Genomic DNA, 20816 nt, shown 5'->3' with positions numbered 1-20816 from the left:
GGCATTACAATATGCTAAAAGTATATTTGTTGTAAAATACAAGGTAAAATAAACACCAAAAGATTGTTTCCATTACCTTTTCACTACGAATTTGGATAATATTTAAAACGAAGGACAACACACGCGGGTATTTTAGTGGTATGCACACTTTTGTAAAGCAACTGAGACGCAATTAGTTAAAATTGTTCTGCCATGTGAAAAGATAACGGCACATTTTTAACGACGCTGGTTTGCTAGCTCACAATTAGAAAAATAATGTGTACAATCTTAAATTCGAGGAGCAGCTTACGGGCTTATTTCCATAACAAAATATTTCTTCAAGGGGTATTCATAGTTATGTCGGCCACTGTAGGTGTATCAAAGATTTGGCCGTGGCTAATGCAAATTGATTGTTGCCGCATTCGAAGCCAAGCAATGGCTTAAAAGTGTTATGTGCACTTTGCTCCATCAGGAACAACAATAAAACGATGGTTTGCTCAACGCCAAACGTGATCGTAGAGACACCGGCGATGTACAATGCAGTGGACGCCCAAATTCGGTGGTAACACCAGAAAACATCAAACAAATTAACCAAATCGTTTAAAATGATCGAAAAGTGAAGTTGTGTGAGTTAGTTGACATCGTAAAGATATCAAAAGAACGTGTTGGCCGTATCGTGCATGAGCATTTTACTATGACTCACTGTTGACCAAAATAAAAAACGTGTTGATGAATCTGAGTAGTGGCAAAACTACATGAATCGGACTTCGAATTGCTCCCACATCCACCGTATTCGCCAAATTTGGCTCCCAGCGACTACTGGCTGTTCGAAGACCTAAAAAAAAATGTTCGTAGGTAGGAAATTTCGCTCGAATGAAGACGTTATCACTGAAATTGAGGTCTATGTTGAGGCTAAAAATAAATCGTTCCACAAAAGTGGTATTGAAATGTTAGAAGGGCGCTGGAATGATTGCGGAATGATGTTCATGATGGAATTTACGTTGATGAATAAAGCTAATATAGAAAAAAAAAAAACGTGTTTTCAAGGACTTTTCAGCTCATGTGCTATATTGTGCTTCAAATTAAAAAAAAGGGTTTGCGTTTCGTCAGCAATTGTGTTTCATTTCATGTTTAAGGAAAACTGTTTATTTCTGCGCCTTTTAAACGCCAATGATTAGGCCCCTAAAAAGGAAGGAGGTTCTTAGAAGAACTGGCTACTAAGTATTCAAGGATTTCCCATTTCTCATTGATAGGCATTTCTCGAAAGAGATTAGATGTGTTTCAAAAATGTCTTCAGTGCATAGAAAAAGTAATTGGAACCCTTAATACTCGATTTAGGAAAAAACGGAGATTTTTAGAATAATTTTAAAAATATATATTTTATTTGACGTTTTTCTTATACATCGATATATGTATGTAAGTATTATATATAAGTACTTAAGCACTAGTAGCGACTTATTACAACTAGTTTTTATTTTCAAAGATGATTTCATCACGGAAATCAATCGAAATAAGGATTTAATAAATACATCATATCTATGTATATACAGTTATTTATAATTTAAAGCTATTAACACATTTCATTTAAATATTTTAAAGTTTCTAAACATGTACCAGCACAAAGAATAAAAACTAAGCCATGAAAAACTACTCGAAAAACTAAAGAATGGTATACAAAGTATACAGGATTAACAATATTTATATATATAAGTATGTACAACTACAGCTAATAATAGAATTTACAGGTATTATATATTTAAAGTATCAAATATAGGACTTTCCAATAGGGGAAGGCCGAAATAGATTAAAACAAGCTGTGTGTGAGGTACTAAGAAAACCATTTTTTTTTTAAGAAAGGTCGATCTCTGACACTATGTATGTTTTGTGCGGTCGCACTGATTCAAAAGGTTTAACTTTCGATGTCGTTGCGACATGATCCGGCTCAATTTGCGCGTTGGCGCAGGTTATGTTGACTTCGAGGGCGTCAGTCGATTATTGGCATGTAAAATCCCACAAGAAAGATCCTAGCCGGGCCAAATCGCACAATCTGGGTATCTATTCACGCCACCTCGAGATGACCATACACCAACTTGTTCACATTAAAGTTTTTTGACGAGTCTGTGCTGCTCAAACCTGTGACTTGCCATATAGATTGCATAATAAACAGCAGATTTGACAGATGCCGCTAAAATAGCATGACAACAACGACCAGTCCCTATTGGAAACCCCTTTATCAACATTATAAATATAAATAGAAACTAGCATTCGAGATTTAAAAAGTTAAACAAAAATTAACTTATTGAAGTTTATAATACAAATAAATGTAAATATGTTTTCGTCGCGAACTTCTCAGTTGTCGACGCCTTAAAAATATAATCCCAAAGTATATACACCCTCCCTTTGATTGGGTTGCACCAGCTTTTGTTGCTGTGCCAGATTAGCTTCATTGCCTGCTCCAACTCCAACCATTGACCGCTACACGCGTACTTGATTCGGGTTATACATTGGTACATTGTGGAAGTTAATGCCGCTATACAGGGTGCTGCTCACAGATTTGCCATTCGTGTGTAAATGCTTCTTCGGCAATGAGGACAGCGATTTTGTGGTCGTGGCAGTGGTGGGCGCCGTTACCAGTCGGCTGCGATACGACTCGCACGTCTTTCGTGACCACACCCACATACCGGTCAGGGTGCCGCCTGCCAATTGGAAAAATATTCTTATAAGTGTTGGCCAGGCTGTGCGCTGTTCTGGAGGAGCACAATCTTCGTGGGTCGAACAAGCAGGTACCGAGTCAAGATAGCGCTCAAAAAAGGAGGTTATCACGCCAGCTACTGTAGGCATGAAGAACAGCAATGAAAAGATGAGAAAGCGTTTTCGTATCTCCGCGAAGCGCTGATGTCCAAATGTGGGTTTCATTTGTTGTTGTAGTGTATGCAGCGATCTGGAGGCACGTACGGTGAAGAAGATGCCAAGCAACAACAACACCAAAGCGGGTATCTCAACGAAACCGAAGGCTGTGCACATGCCAGTCAACTCGTTTGGACGTACTCTCTCCATGAGCAGTGCAGCGATTGGTGGCGCCAATGGTGGCACCCATGCCAGTACGTGAAATAGTCCGGATTTCTTCTCAAGCGCCTCACTTGACCATTTCTGGTGTGATGAGAGAAAGAAGCAAAGCGCAAATATAAGCCACCAAGTGGCTGCGCACAAACTCAGGTAACTCGTTGTTATGTATGAAGCCAAGCAAGGTGGCGAGATGGTGCAGGATGGACTGATTTTGCCCAATGGTTCCTCTAGCATAGCTAACGTGCGCGTAGAGTTGTGAAAGATGATGCGTTCCAAATAGCAAACACTGAAGAGATTGTAGCAAAGGCAGAGAAAAAGCACAGGGCGTTCGGGATATCCGAAACGTGTTGGTTCCGCCCAGAAAGTAACCAGCGAAAATAGTGTCAAAACAAAGCAAACAGCCGAAAGACCCAGTATGAGACTTTCGGCGATTTTCTTTTGTTGAGTTGAATGAAACGCATCACGGTTGCATTGAGGTACACACAACTCAGCATTTAACGGATCGGCGGTGAAGTTGAACGGACAAATGGCTGTAGGCGCAATGGTTTTGCTAAGATGTGGTGGCATTTTCCAAGCAGACCAGGGCCAATAAAATTGTGATGGCTGCTGGTAGTGTGGTTGTGGTGATGGTGGAAGCGACTGCAGGTTTGCGTGCTCTTTATCCGACTCCTGCGGAATCTGCATACACAACTCATGTTTCTCTGGCTGTGGCAGAGTGTCGCAGTTAAGAAAGTCAGGCCATAATTGCATGAGTTCCGCACGTGACTCGCATTCAGTTTTAACAGTCTCACAGAGTTGTTTGCAGGCGGTGACAGGTCGTGGTACATCGGGTGTACAGAGTGGAAAAAGCGAAGAGCAAAGCAGGAAGCGAGCACGATTCGAGCAGGTCGAATCGATGAGTGGCAGAAGCTTCGTCATCTGAAATGAAAGAGAAGAAAAAGCAATTTATTAATACGAGTGCAAAAGTAAAAAAGATGTATCAAAAGTTAAGGAAAAGTTAAATAATTCATGGTTTTTGTATAACCCACGACGTAAAAAGGCATAGGCCGCGCACTTAAACCCGACTAAGGCATGCCTCGGTTTCTTTGGTTACTCTTGTTGCATCAGCGCATCAACGCATCAATAGCAGCAACCAACTATGACAACCCATCAAATGCAAAGGCGAAACTAAAGCACAAAAAACTTGGATTAAATGTTTTTATGGTAAATCAACAAAAAAAGCGAGCTGGTGCAGGGAAAATGCGCACCCTCCTTACTATTTTTTTATGAATGAAATTAGTGTAGCAGACAACAATGAAATGATCAGCGATTCTTAAGAAAGGCAAACACTCAAACATACGAGTACTCGTACCCTGGCATTTGAGTTTGAAATGTGTGCGTGATTGACTTGGACACATGAATGACACAGTTGACGGTTGACGAGATTCGCGAATGCCAGAAATGTGGCTTCGAAGCCGGGTAAAATTGTAAGTGTAATTAAAAAAATACATATAAATATTTACATATATAAAAAAATTATATTAAATTTTCACCTTTTGCATAAAACTGTGCCACATGCTGGGCTTTCAAAAGTTTACTACAACTGTAATTTAACACTTTTAGCCCCCCATAGTCATCTTACTTGGCTGCTGTCACGCTGACAATGGCATTTAATATCTTAATAATCTTCATGATCAGTGTATACATTTCCCATTAAGTAGAGATAATGAACAAGGACTTGTTGACATGCGCACTCAGCGCTCAAGTGGCACAATAAACGTATGAATTGAACAACCATCCCAAGAGTTTTGCGCGATAAAGTCTTTAAATAAATGTGAATGCATGAAGATTTATCAAAAAGGATTACCAGATTTGCATTACAAAAGCGTAATTTTAAAAACGGATAGGTCTCTTGAGCTCTGTTTTCGTACGCGTCGGCAGTTAATGGATTTTTATAAGTGACACTTTCCCTTGTAAATTACTTATAGACAGGGAAACCATCAAAAAGGTAAATATATTACAATCTGGCAAAACCGCACAACATGCGAACTAAGCAGACAGACATGGCCGAACTGGAACAGCGGTCGATCGAAGATCTTGCTAAGATTCAACAGAGAATCTATAAGAAAAATGATAGGTGTTTTAACTGGTCATTGTTTAATAGGCAGCCACGCTAGAAGGTTAGGACTCCCTTACTTCGATTTCTGTAGAAGCTGTCTTAATACAGAAGAAGAGGAAACAGTCAGACACCTTTTATGTGAGTGTGAAAGCCTAGCTATGAGAAGGCTGCGCACTCTCGATACAGCATTTCTAACCGATGTAGCGGATATAGCCCATCTAAAACTAACGAAGCTCTGCTCGTTTTTTAAAGCAACCGGATGGTTTGAAAAGGAACACGTAGAGTAAGGATAAGCTCCAGTGGTATCACAATGGACCTGCCGAAGGTCTAAGTGTGTCTTACGACAACCACCCTACCTACCCTACCTTCTCTTCAAATCTTTAATTTCTTCCTAAAACCACTCCATATATGAGAACTTCATAGCGGATAACATTTGCGCGTGACATCCCAGGAATAGGTGTTTGGTTCAGTCTTTACAGAGGGTATTTTGTTGTTGTTGGAGTGGCTGAAAGATACCTAATTTGCCTCTAGCGCCGTCTTAATACTTATCACTTTCGGAATTATTTTTTTTTTGTTCTACTATTTTGTTGAGTCGTTAAGCAACAGCTTTTCCAATAATATTGAGATCACAGGTAGGGGTCTATACGATGAAACCTCGCGTCCAGGTTTCCAGTGTCGAGGTTTGACTATTTTTTGAAGCATAATAACCTTCGCAGTTTTCCAAAAAAAATTGGAACGTAATGAAACTTGAAAGAGGCATTCATTATGTTAGTGAGAGTTTGGATGCTTTTAGGTGGAATCTGCTTGAGCATTTCTGAAGTGATTAAATCGAAACCAGGGAACTTTTTATTTTTCAGCATTTTAAATTCTCTTAGTTTCGACGTTCGTCACTCGTGGCATTTCTTGAAACTCTTGGAGCACGGATGTAATCTGGTTTTCGCATGTTGCTTCATGAGTTGGAAAAACATCAGCTAAATAGTCTGCAATGATAGTGAATAGGATTTTTCTTCGCACATAGTTTTCTACAACTGCGTGCTCTTCTACTTTACAGTGTCCTCTGATAATCGCGGTTAGTCTTGAGAAGGTGGGTCGTCCGTATCCAAGCAGTTATTTCTTCTTCGATACGTTATAGTAGGGCCACGTCTTCTTGGACATGGCAAATGTAGGTAGCCTCTTCCAACGTCTCCTTGCAATGCTGTAAAATAAATAAAGTGCTGTAAAAAGTGCGAATTTAGTTCCGCCTTGATCCGGCTGTAGGGAACTTCTACTTGTTCTGCTTCGGTGGAGCTTAAGGAGTATCTGAGCCTAGCAAGCTCATCCACCTTCTCGTTACCCTCGATGCTCGTGTGGCTTGGAACCCATGCAAGAGTGATATCGAGCCATTGACTGAGAGAGTTCAGTTCCTCTATACACGGCATTACAGGATTGGAAGTTATATTGTTTGAGTTTACCGTCTTTAAAGCAGCCTGACTATACGTGATGATAGTTACTTTGCCTCCAGATTGCATTTTGTCGGAGACGGCTTTGTAGGATGCCCTGATTGCTAGCAATCCATACTGGAATAGGTTAGCTTCGTCTGGAAGGTACATTGATTTAGAGGCGCTCAAGCCTAAACAAATCTCAACACCGATCGCCGCTCGACAGACCATAGAGAACCTCCAAAGGCATTTCTGTCAGCTTATTATAAAAAATATCTGCCGTTCGGAGTCGGCTTGAAACTGTAGGTCCCTCCATTAGTGCAACAACATCAAGACGCACACCAAGAAATAGGAGGAGAAGCTCAGCCAAACACCCAAAAGGGGCGTACGCGCCAATTATATATACCTATGAAATGAGACTTTCAGCTATTAGTCCATAGATATTCAGTTCATTGTTTGTTACGTTTCATACAACAATGCATTTTTGTCGCTCTTAAAAATTTCGAATTTCGTGCCTTCAAACTACGATTTGCGGACATCGTTGATTTTCTGTTATCAATTGAAGAAAAACGCTTCTCAAGCTCATCAAATGCTTATATAAGCTTATGGTGGGCATGCTCTAGGTAGAGCACAGTGCTTCAGGTGGTTTGAAAAATTCCGAAGTGGTGGTGGCCGACCACCGAAAAAGTTTGAGGACGCCGAATTGCAAACATTGTTGAACGAAGATGATGGTCAAACGCAAGAAATGATGACAGAACAGTTGGAAGTGACCCAAAAAACCATTTCCAAACGTTACGAAGTCATGGACATGATTTTAAAGGTCGGAAGATGGGTGCCGCATGAACTCACAATATGACAATGCAGCGCCACATCGAACAAGAGCGATCCGGGAATTGGTGGAAACGTACGATTGGGAACCGCTGGTGCATGCGGCTTACTCACCAGACGATTGGTTTGCGGCCAAAGACGGCAAATTTTTTTGGCGCGGCATCCACAAATTGCCTGAGAGATGGGAAAAATGTGTCGCTAGCGATGGCTATTAGTTTGAAGATTAAATTTGTAACCACTTTTTGTTAATAAACGTTTGAAATTGAAAAAAAGTCTCATTTCATAGGTATATACCTGTATATATATGTGGGGACACCACAACTAATATAGATTGAGCTAATTACATTCTTAATAGTTATCCTTTTATTTATTCATTCTTAATACTTTGAAATGTAACCATGTGTGACTTTTCATTTGCTTTTAACTTCTCATTCTTTCGCTTTGCGCTGTTGAGCTAATAAACGAAATAATTTTCGGTATCGTTCTTTTTGGATCGAGCCGTACAAGTGAACACATCGTTTTCGCTATTCACTAGCTGCCACATATATATATACATATATATATATATTGGACCAGAAACGCCTGTCTGAGACCTTCTACGGCAGGCTCCCCCTTAAGAAACATGAAAACCACAAGCAGCCACAAGATCCACAATTTACACTACAGCCTTTGAAGACTTTAGTTGTGCACTGGTCTAACCTCAGTAAGCCAGTTGTTTGTCCTGAGTTTGTAGTCAAATCTGGTCCTCTTTGTAGGAAAGTGGGATTGCATGAATACCCCACCTTGCTCTAAATAAAAATATCACACTTCAAAGCCTGCTAATTGCTAAAAAATAACACAAATTTGCACTAATTTACGCTAATTAAGTATATTGCGCGCTATAGAATATACAAATATATGAGAGGCAAAAACACTTTGCCCGTACAAAGCGACGGATGTCCACGAAATTAAAAGCTTTGATGTTCACCGTGCTTGAAAAATAAATGTGTTGATGCAATTAGCGCACAAATCGTTGAAGCAGTGCGGCCAACAAATGGCTGACAGCCAACTGACTACAAACGGCTTTTCGCCATAAGATCACTTTTTATTAAATTCGTGAGAATAAAAATATGAAAACTTATCTACAAAGTGGCTATAAAACCGATGCGACGAGCGGTTTACTTCTTTTAATTTTTTTATTGTTTTGCACACGACTGGTGAATGGAAAAGCCATTTGGAAAGGAAGTGGCTATGTAAGAAAAGTATAAATTTTTAGCGCCACACACAGGCGTATGCGTACTTTAGACATTTAGATACGCTTGCATATCTTTACAAGCATGTGCATACACATACACATATATACAAATGTAGGAGTGTACAGAGTTCGAGTGGTAGAGTCCAAGAGAGAAAACATACCCGTAATAAAGTGAACGCGCAGCCTGTGCTGCCAACATCAAAGTGCACCGCTCGCCACTCGATGCGCACTCGGCTAAACAAGCAAACAAACTCACATATGGGATTCAATTGATGGAGGAGAAGCATGGTGGAGGGGTGAATTACAAGTAGACATCTAAGATCATAGAAATACCATTAGAGATTCATAAACAATTATATTGCTCGTAATGTAAATAAATAAGCGATCACGGGACTACCATTTTCATTCTGCTGCATGGGGGAAAAAGGCTTCTGAGTTTGTAAAAAGTACTTTACTTTCATAGCGGCACAGTTCTAAAGAAAAAAATATAGCCAAGTGACTTTGCCAACTGTTATTTCTTCCACTTCTTATGCCAAAATTAGTTCAGAATCGTAGGATCGCTCTGTTATTTCTGCAAGAAACTTGTAAAACTGTGTTTACACAGTCCTAGAAATTGTAACTTTTTTCACACATCAGAAAATTGACATGTGTACGGTGTCACAACTCAGTGATAGTAAATCTGTGTTTATTTAATTACAATTTTAGTTTTGCAGCATCATCACATCAGGAATTTTTTTAATTTTTGAAATTTTCGGCATATAATATACAAATGGCTATCAAATGAAAAAAGCAAGTCAAGAGTATATTTTAATATAAAACAACCCGTTACAAAGAGTGTGAACAATTTTTTTTTGTTTTAAATTTTCGTCTTCAAAAATCCACATGCTTTTAACTACTGGTTAACTAATGGAGGTGTATTGGTTAACTATATAACTGCATAACTTTTAGCTAAATGCAATCTATTAGTTAAGGGGGGAGCCTGGTTTATGAGGTCTAAAAATTGTATCTCTTTGCGATTTTTTGTTTAAGGAAAAAATTAATTTAGCACTGCAAAGTTTTTTCTATCTTTTAATGAACATTTAAAAAGTATAAACAATTTTTGTACTGGTTAAAATAAGTTGAAAAAAATGTTTAACATAGAAATTAGGGGGCGTCCATAAATTACGTGAGGTGTTTTTTTCAATTTTCTGACCCTCCCTCCCCCCCTGGTGAGATGTCGTGAGATTTTATTCAACCCCCTCCCCCATCCACCAATCTCACGTGAGATTTTTCAAAATGTGGGTTTCTTATGTAAACGCGTTGGATTGTTATTGTAAAAAGAAAAAAAATTTGCTTCGTGCTTTTATTTACGACTAGTAATCAATATTGCTGAGAGTTATAAGTGTAATAAAAATTTAACAATAGAAGACTTAAATCGTAACTACTGCGATTAAAAAAAGAATATATACTCTAATTCAGTCTATGGAGAATCATGCGCGGTTTCAAGAGAGACTATTGGGACCAACATGTCCATATGATTTTCAGTAAAATCATGTGCTCCTTCAACTTCGTTCTAATCTAGCCACTCTAAGCCGTTGACGCTTGCGCACAGTAACTCATTAGCTCGTCTTGTGACAATCCGTGAGGGTCGCACTTTGCGGAACATACGCGCTTGCTTAGCTGGTGCAATGTGAGCTGCTCTCCTGTGCTCTGCAGCTCTTGTGATAGATGCGAAGTAAATACCGCATGTACTGCAGCATATTTTCTCTAAATCATCACGTATACTTGGGCAATAGAGATCAATAGGCGTGCTGATGAAGGCATTCAGCGGTTGAATCGGTACGCGTATTAGAAATGGAGCAAATGATTTTCCGTCATGTTCTTTAAAGTCCGGAATTGTCAAACGTCAACCTGAGTGATAGGGCGTTCGGCTCATAGTGGCGCGAAAACAACCGACGGGCTACACTGTACCGCAAATTCAGATTAAATTGAGCTATTTGGTATAAAACAAATATGGTGGTTTGACAGAAGTAATGTATAACGTCGAAGTATGAATGAAATTATTTTCTTTCGAACGAATTAGTGAATGATTTTAATCATACTACGATTACGCTTGAGATTAAATCTTAAGCATGTACAATTTTTTTGTTTCAATCAGAAAAAAAATTGCGTGATATTTGCCGAGACCCCCCCTCTCTCCAACGTAAGATTAGATGAGATTTGACTCGACCCCCTCCCCCCCTTAAACATCTCACGTAATTTATGGACGCCCCCTTAGTAGAGCGCTGCAACGCTGGAGTTTCCAACTGGCGTACAAGATAAAAAATAAAAATAAATAATTGGCGCGTACACTTCTGTTAGGTGTTTGGCCGAGCTCCTCCTCCCATTAGTGGTTTTCGTCCACAAATGGAGGGACCTACAGTTTCAAGCCGACTCCGAACGGCAGATATTTTTATGAGGAGCTTTTTCATGGCGTACAAGATACAGCGCATAATTATTATCTAAAGCAAAAAATTCAAATGGATTTCTAATTAACATGATTTTTTATTCTAGATGAACTAAGAAAACTGAGAGAAATTCCAAAATTTCAACTTTTTGAAGGTTTTAAAGAAAAAAATTCACTTCAACTTTGTTTTTTTTTTTTATTGCAACTAGTTCATAAATATTTACAAATGACTAACAAGCAACTTAATTATGATAACATTACACAATTTGCACTCTACATGACATAAAGCATTTCTATGGAGGTATGAGATCGGTAGGTTTAGTGCGTCTGAGCCTTCGTATCAATCCGTTGGTTTCAATTAAATTAAGTGCTTCTTCATTGATGTGATTTAATAGTCTTTCTTTGTGGGCAACTGCAATCTTTGCGATTTCAGTGTTAACGGAGTTTATTTTAAGGTCGCGCTCAATGTCGGAACTTCTGCAGTACCATGGTGCTTTGACAATGCACCTAAGGACCTTATTTTGGAAGTGTTGGATTTCGTTTTTCGTACTTTGACTGGCGCACCCCCATAGCTGCGCACCATAACTCCATACTGATCTTAGTATCTGCTTGTAAATTAGCAGCTTGTTTTCTATCGTGAGAGCTGATCTGCTACCCATGAGCCATTGCATGTTTTTGAGTTTGATGTCCAATTCTTGCCTCTTTTTCTTGACATGCTCTTTGCTCAGACTTTATTTGGTTAAGTTTGATTTTCCATATATTAGTCCACTGGAAGATCTTATTTAACGCGGTTTGTAATGTGGCTGTCGATTCGTTTTCAGTTTTACCAACTGCAATAAAGGCGGTGTCATCTGCAAACGTTGCTGTGACGTAATTAGGATCAGACGGTAGGTCATGTGTAAAGATAAGGTACAGCAGAGGCCCAAGAACGCTGCCTTCAGGTACTCCTGCATTTATTTGTCGAAGACTTGAATAAGCATCATCTTGCTTGACTCGAAGTAGCGCTCTGATAAGTACGACTCCAAGATTTCGTAGTATTGCTTCACTTCAACTTGGTATAAAAATCTTAAACATTTTTTTTTTATCTATTTTGTTAGTTCCAATAGAAGATAATTTAATACTGAAGGGAACAAGCTATGATTCATTTCAAAAGGTTCATTAGTTTTTTTTCATTCATGTACGCTAATTCAAAGAAATCATAAAAATGAAAAGTCGAGAAAAGAAGATAAAGTTTGTACTATAGCTGTCCGGTCACAGCGTAACTACCTAACGCTCGCCTACCTTTGACTTTGTATCTACGGAAATATTGAGAATTAGGCTCTGTAACTTTGTGTGAATATTCTGAAATATATTAGGAATCGCTTAAAACGAAAAAAAAAAATAATTTTTGTGACCTCATAAACCAGGCTCCCCCCTTAACTTATGCTTGAAAAACTGTTCATAACGGTCCTTATTACATTTTTTTTTTTTTTCAAATAAATCACTTGAAATTTTTAAGGCTATTGAAATATGAAAATTTCAAAAAACATTTTTCACTTCAGTACAGCAAGAGCAGAACTATCCGAAACTTCGAAGTACTCGTAGCTTGCCTAGCGGCAGGTATGAAGGGAACAGCACAACACCAACAAACTTTCCCCTTCTCTCGCTGGAATATGATTGAAAACTTTAAGGCAGTATTGAAGTTGAATATTCGAGAAAAAACATTAGGACTATTCATCAATGCAAATATCATTCCCGGGTTAGTATTGACGTGTTTTTTACAGTCACAAGTTTGCTGAAAAATTAGTTAATGTATCCGTTCCCTTGCAGTGGCATTATACAAATAGTGGTAATTGGATGGCTTATGTGGATAGCTTCACTATGAGTTTACGATTATTTTAACAAACGTTAATTGTTTAATGACAACTGCCATTTTTAAAGTGCTTTCAAACGTTTTTGATTTTTCCGAAACTACTATGTAATGCTATCCACATGGGATATACATATGAGTTCATATGATATTGCGCCATTTTCCAATTTACAGACATATACAAATAATAAGTCTTTTACAAAATAGCCACGCTATTTATGGATTTTTTTAACATAAAAAGTTAAAGAGCTCAGAAACTATAAAACATGTAATTTTACCTGCAACTTACACTATACTGAGAAATGTATTTAATTTGTCGGTTATATTTTCAGTGTAATTCGGCAAAACTGCATACAAAATGCATCTAACAAAACCGAATACTGCTATGGGAGTAATAGCAGCACAACAGAAGTGAGAGGAGTAGCGGTAGCTGGAGTATGCATGAATAATTTCGTCAAAAATCTTCAATTAAGAAGCAATTTCATTACCAACATGGCGCCTTCAAGAACAAATTGAACACAACATATTCAAAGTAAAATTTGAAATCATTTGAAAGGAAACCATCCAGCAAACATTTGGAACCATGAAATCCCTATTTCGGGACTTTTACGCTCATTGCGTCATTAACAAGCGCTGCGTCCGAAATGAAACTGTTTCCCTTCAGGCAAAGGTCATTCTATATGAGTTTAAATTCATACATCAGTCATATATGACTCTTATTTTCGTCATATGCGGCTCTTTTCAGATTCTTGTACTAGACTTTTAAATAACTCTTATTGGCCGCATAAACGAATTTTGTTGGACTCCTGGCTAACTCATTTATGACACTCAATAGCTTCCTCTTCGTAGAAAGAATACAAAAGTATGTTATAAATAAAGAAATATTTATTCAACTAAAAAATCCATATCAACTTAATCGGAAACATCACTCAGTACATCTTAGATATAACACACACAAATTACACACACATAAAATTTTCAATCGTTTTTCGAGACGAGCTGGCGGTCAAGTGAAGTCTTCATTTCATATACCTATGACGAGAAAAAATTATTGTAATAAGACAATTTTTAAATATAATTGGCGAAGTTGTAATATTTTGTTATTTCCACAAAGTGCCGGCTAATAATTTGTATCCTATATGCTTCCTATATGAGGTAAAAGAAAAATGTACTCGCTTTTTTTACATAGCAGGATTCCTTTCGGATTCATAAGTGCTCGGATTCGGAGTGTTCCGCACATGTTCGCGGGGAAGTTGCCAAATCAAGTAATAAAATAATGTGTTGCAGAGAAAGTACCAGGGGTATACCTATGAAGTGAGAATTTTTCTTTCGATTTAAAACTTTTATTAACAAAAAAATGGTTACAAATTTAATCTTCAAAATAATAGCCATCGCTAGCGACACATTTTTCCCATATCTCAGGCAATTTGTGGATACCGCGCCAAAAAAACTGTCCATCTTTGGCCGCAAACCAATCATCGAGCCATTTTTTGGCTTCTTCGTGAGAATTGAAGCGCTGCTCGGAAAGTGCGTGGCCCATCGATGCAAACAAATGATAATCGGAAGACGCCAAGACTGGTGAGTAAACCGCATGCACCAGCGGTTCCCAATCGTACGTCTCCATCAATTCCCGGGTCGCTCTTGTTCGATGTGGCGGTGCCTTGTCATTAAGAAAAATTACTTGGTGACGCCGATCGGCATATTCTGGGCGTTTTCGGTGTATAGCGGTGTTCAAATCGGCCAATTGTCGTTGGTAGCGTGCACCGTCAACTGTTTCATCTGGTTTTAGTATCTCGTCCCAAATCGTACCATGCTGATCCCAGAAAACACACAGCATTGCCTCGCGGCCGAAGCGATTTGGTTTGGCCGTTGTTTATGGCTTGTGGCCGGGCGGACCATACGATCATTTACGCTTGGGATTGAAGAAATACACCCATTTTTCATCACCCGTAACGATTCAATGCAAAAAAGACTTCCTTTTGAACCGGGAGAAGCGTTTTTCTTCAATTGATAACAGAAAATCAACGATGTCGGCAAATCGTAATTTGAAGGCACGAAATTCGACATTTTGAAACGTATCAAACAATGAACTGAACATTGTTGACAGATGACAGACGAAAAAAAAACAAGACGTTTGGGAAGGTTTAAAAATACTCCTAGCGACATCTATGGACTAATAGCTGAAAGTCTCGCTTCATAGGTATATACCTGGTAAGAGTGTATTGAAAATTGAAAGTGGAAAACAGATGGTGTGACTTTCTAGTTATCAATCGGTACTTTCATGAAAGTATTGAACAATTTAACAAAACCTTAGAATATAATGTCAAAGATATTGAAATCATTTTAGAAAAAAAATTCAAAGAAGTGTTTTTAGATATTGTTCTTTTTTTGATAGTATAGGCTCAAATCTAAGTTGAACACCAAATTTTGTATTTTTATGTCATGGATTCTATTATCACTGATTCCATTATCACTACGCACGCATGTAGGAAACGTCATCGACTATCGTCATTTGTCATTAACAAAACTGCAATGCTCACATCATTGAAAAGTTCTCATTGATCCTCATCGAATATGCCAGACAACTCCACGTGTCCCAGTAATTGATTCTGGTGATCATGGGCCGGTGCATCAGTACGCTAACTAAGTTGGTAAGCTGCTGTACTTGAGCAGCCCAACCATATTCAAAAATGCCATTGACCAACTGAAGACAATCTCACCCAACTGACAATACATATTTGTATTTACGTACATCTACATATACTGATATACTGATACATACATACGTACATACAGCGACTGTTTGTGTTTCTACAACCAACCTGCAGTCGAGCTTAGTCTTTTGTACTTGTAGGCAATTTGGTGAGCTTCGAAAACGTAACGAATGCAATCTGCAACGCTTCAAGCTTAATGCCTATAGCCTATAAGCCAGCTTGATGGCCAGTAAGCCAGTCATATGCTGCGCGTACATGTGGAAAGGATTTGCCATGGCATAAGGAAATTTTTATCTTGTGTTTTTTTCTTTATTGCCCTTGCCCGCTGCATGGTGTATTTGCAGCATATTTGTAGCTGCAGCATATTCACAAACAAAAAAAAAACAGGTTTGCAATAACACTAAATGTTGTTTCTTCGTTTCTTTGCTACTGGGAGAAAATTCGTTACAGCTGAACTTTTGTAAGAGAAGCGCAATGCTGCGGGAAAAGTTGGTTCGCTGTAAAAACTTTATTAATTTAAAATTTTTCGTGGTTTCTGTTGCTGTAGAGCTGAGTGGAAAACCATTTTTAATTTTATGTTAAACGAAGAATGTACACTTTTAGCATTAATATTTATGTTTACATGTAAAATAAGTTTGGCCTCCTTTGCAAAAGTAATCACAACTTTGCTCAATTAGCAATTTAATTATGGTTGTAGAGGTTATAAAATTCTAAATTTGTTTCACATTTGCAAATTTCAAAATTCCATGGTCTAAATTTCTTTAAAAATTAATCAGTCCACAATTAGTTCTACGTACTAAAAGTCATAGTAGAAAAAAGATTTGCTAAAATTATTAAGAATTGATTCGTTTGAAAATTGGAAATATCGATTTTGGCCAGTTAGAGCTCTCAATTGATGGTGCCAGAAAAGACTCAGATGCTACTAGTTTTGACGCCTCTGCCTCTTCATCAGCTATCCCTTTCCCATCTATGCGCTCTCTTTCCTATCGAAACCCATGTGCCTATAAGTAATGAATGCGATTGTGCGTCCCTAAAATGAGAATTTAACCTAAAATGATGTTGAAGCCTTGAAGTTTTCTCTTGGAAGCTTCTCTGCAGATTTATCCTAGCAAAAACAAAAAACGTGTTTTCTCGTATATTTTCAAGCGCCTGTAATGCAATCGCTCCAAAATTCGCTCCAAGCTGTCACACTTTGACGATACATTAACTACTCGACGAACCAAAAAGCTTGTCGGAAAAAACCAAACTGGTTGAAAAAGGAAGAAGGGACTTTGGGTTAAAGGTTCACGACCAACAGTGGCTAATTACATTTGTATAACCGCTTAAAGCTACTAATGAATTTCACCAGATGTGTGTTATTTAAATCCGCAATATCCGCAGGTGTAGCAACAAAGTGAGAGCCCAGATATCTAAATCTAAATCTTTGCCCGATGAGAACAGGGCAGCTGAGATGATTCCACCTCATCCTCTAGACAGCTTCTGCTGAAAGGACTTGGTTGGTTGGTTGGTTTAAGGGTGACCCCGCATCGTAGTGCCACATAGACCGCAAGTTGGGTCCGTTGTGTTGCCCTAGAGCTCATTATGTTATATGATTTCCCTACCTAACCGAGATTTTTATTGTAGATTTTGGTCAAAGATATTAATCCGTTTCGAGAATTTGATGAGAGATTCGATTTTCAGGTTCGAGAGTACTGTAAGATTGTCAATTGTTGGAGAGCCTAGAAGAGCGAGTCGACTTCTGGCTAGACCGGGACAACTGCACAGCAAGTGTCTGCTCGATACTTCCTCATCTTCGTCCTCGCAGTATCTGCGCAGGTCGTTTTGAGGAACCCGAGCCGACGTGCGTGAGTGCCTAAAAGGCAGTGGCCGGTGATAAGAGATGTTATATGCCTTAGTTCGTGTTTCGAAAGACTTATAAGGGTTTTTGTCTGTTTCAGATTGTAGGATGGCCAGATTTGTCTGGTCGTAACGCAAGTAGTTTCCACTCGCCACCTCCGATCAGCAATGCTGTGAAATTCTCGATCAATGAGCAATTTGCATATTGAGAGCGGATTGTGGATTGTGGGTAAGTTACTAACATTTGATTGCGCAGCTCCAGCTCTTGCGAGCTCATCAGCTTTGCAGTTACCTTCGAATCCACTGTGAAAGGACTTGAAGCAATCTCAAGTCTTACCGCATAGACACCTAACGGGTATGTCCGGTAAGGATAACTACCAAATTCGAGAGCTAAGGCTTTGCTAGCCTTAAAAGCTCTCTCGAGCATCCCCTATCTATCTATGGCCAGAAGGTAGTCAAAAATGTTTGAGTTTGCTACCACTTGGTGAAGGTGAAAAATACTTTGGCTTACTATGACTCAGTTAAATCACATACTCGTATATTCGGGCCCCAAAATGTGAACTCAAACTTTGTAAGCGCAAAGGGGTTTAGATAATTTGTTTTGGTGGTAGGTCTGGTAGCCGGATTACTAACTAGTAACTATTGTCCAGACAATCGGCAGAAGAGTAAATGCGTTTGAGTGTGTAAGTGGTCTATAGGCAGATGATGAAGAGTAAGTAACTGAAGTGTATGATACACAGCTTAGAGTCATACAAATGGTCTCTAGCACACAAGTCACACGCACACAGGGTAGATTGTAAAGGAGCTGAGTTGGCGCAGTGTGAAAGTGCCTTTGCATGACAATCAGGCGGTGCTTTTAACTTTTATATTCTCCGTTTTTTCTTTACTTTATCCTCGCCTCTGATGCTTTTTTGTTCATCTGCCTATTTTCACATGTGCTTGCCACACTGGTAATGTGAAACTTTATCGTTTGCCGTATGAACATTATTGCCGCTGCTGCGATGCAACTTCATCGGCGGCAATCAACCACTGTGCGGCATCTGTCATTCGCAGCTGTCACTCCAACGACGCAGCATAAGTCATTTCCTACAACGCGCTGATGTATGGGCATTTGTTGGCTGTTGGTTGTTGGTTGTTGTTAGTTGATTGCACTCTGCATGGCTGCTTTTAGTGCGGTTTACAATTTTCCGCTTGTCAAGGCGGCAAGTGCAAATAAAACAATTAAATAGTAGAGAATAGATGTGAGAAGCAAGTAAGCGGTAAGTAAATAAGAAGCAAGTGCACAAGAAATGTTCACACACTCACACAAACACACATGGAGCAGCATATGGTATGTATGGATATATTTTCTGCGCTGCATTTGCACGCCTCCCGCTGTGTAATAAAATCAAACACATTGCCGCAGCGAAGTCCGTAAAAACCTCGCACGATTTTCACATTTGCCGCACGACTCTCGCGGCTGCATTTTATGACTTTACCAAATGACCGCTTTAGCAACAAGTTCCACCTTCCACTGCTGCTACCAACACCACCACCACCACCACAATTCATGCCATACTGGTTATTCTATTTATTGTATTTCGCTTTTAGCTCTATGCGGCACATCAGAAGTGCCAGCTAGTGTGTCTGTGTGTGTGCATGTGTGTCCAAATGACAATCAACGCGTAATGACAATTTTCAGTCATTTTATTTGATTATAAAAGCGTACATTTAAACCAACATTAATTCAATCTGCCAAGCGGCGAGCCAACCAGCCGTTCAATGTCTGCCAGTAACACACACACACATACATATGTGCCGCGGCGGCGCACATCAAAGCCAGCCAGTCAGCGACTTGCGCACTCCATCGTGCAAAAAAAATCCATTGATTCTGCGCCGGTGATGTGAACACTCAAGTGTGCGGCGATAGTTGATAGCTGTGACAGGCCGCGTTAGATACGCGGTACTTTTGTTTCGTATCTCACGCTGCTAACAAAAACTAACGTTTCTTCCGGCCAGCACAGGTAGCTGGTGACTAGTTACTTCTACGGGTATACTCGTAATATCGATATTGATATTTGCGGCACAGCTGTGAGTTGCTTTGTACGCAGCCGCATTTAAAATTCATAAGTCGCTTTATAGCGGCGATGCTTAATTTGATGCAGTGTCAAGTGGCGATTTTCGATTTGCGATTTGCAATTAGCAATTTGAAATTTGCAATTAAAAGCATTGCTGGCTTTTGTATTTGTGCGACATCGCTTGGCTTTCTTAGCACCAGCGCCTTGACATTTGATCTACAGCGTCGCACAAACCAAGCGCGATTCAATCGATCGATTGCGCCAATCTGCTTAAACAGCGCTCGTTAGAGAACAAGTTAGTGCGGCATTTGGTTAGACTTCTCAAAGAGTTTCAATTAGCGGTAGGCAAAAAATTGACAATAATGAATGAAATCAAATGGGAAATCAAATAATGATGATTGGATTAAAAAAACACAAAATCATTGAAATCAACTTTGAAAGTCTTGCAGCCGAATGCTAATCAGCGGCATGTATTTATATGTATGTGTGTGTGTATAAAACTGACTTTAGTCTTAAATTTATGAGAAATTAAAATAGCCACAGACAAAGCAGTAGTCAATAAAAATCTCATAAAATAATAATCTAATTCAAAATCGAAACTCAAAGCGGACCGAACTTTGCGTAGGTTGACCGTTTTACTGTCCAGAGTTTAATTTTATTTTAATTATTTTAAAATCTTTTTACTGTCTTCGACTTTGGTATTCTGAAAAAGTCGTTTATTAATATTAGTTTTGCTTTTTGTTTTTTGTTTTCTTTTTTCGTTTTATTTGCGCTGACAGCTACCAGTTCACAAATCTTCGCACTCTGCCTAATTAAAACGATTTCAACAGAATGATAAATCGATTGATTATATCGATTTCCATTTTAAAACAATAATTTTCTTTATCATTGACTATGAGTTCGTGCAGTATTCCAAAAGAAAGGGGCGAAGACTTGGAGTGGGAGATTCAGTACTAATAAAATAGAAATATGGGTTATATGAAACCGAAAGTTTTGGGCCACGTTTTTTCTTGAATTCATTTATTTAATTAATTAACAATAATCTAGAGACTGGAGCATTTTTTAAAGACTATAAAAGCACATTAATTTTTCAAATAAGTTGTTTCATTTAAAAATAAAATTAGTTTTATTAAATTACTTCGTTTTAATTTAGAAATTGAAGCATTTATTACAAATTACAAATTAATTAAATTAAATAAATTAGAGAATACTTAGAAGGTAGTTAAGCAAGAAATTTAGTAAAATTTTGAAATATTATTGGGAGGTTGAATTAGTTTTAAAGGTTTTTTTCGAAGATTTGGGGCTTTATTGT

The 20816-nt window shown here is 38.6% G+C and overlaps 1 protein-coding gene across 1 annotated transcript in view; it reads right to left on the bottom strand.

The window, feature by feature from the left end:
• Window positions 1–1371: 1371 nt before the first annotated feature.
• The window catches only part of LOC128858626 (frizzled-3), a 78179-nt gene continuing 58734 nt past the window's right edge, over window positions 1372–20816 (bottom strand). Inside the window, exon 2 of the mRNA XM_054095044.1 lies at window positions 1372–3963. Coding sequence (XP_053951019.1) covers window positions 2455–3963 — 1509 coding nt within the window. The 3' untranslated portion in view covers window positions 1372–2454. The remainder of the gene's footprint in view (window positions 3964–20816) is intronic.

The sequence above is a fragment of the Anastrepha ludens genome, chromosome 3 (genome assembly GCF_028408465.1).
Source record: "Anastrepha ludens isolate Willacy chromosome 3, idAnaLude1.1, whole genome shotgun sequence".
NCBI lineage: Eukaryota > Metazoa > Arthropoda > Insecta > Diptera > Tephritidae > Anastrepha > Anastrepha ludens.
This window is presented reverse-complemented; position numbering and strand designations above follow the sequence as displayed.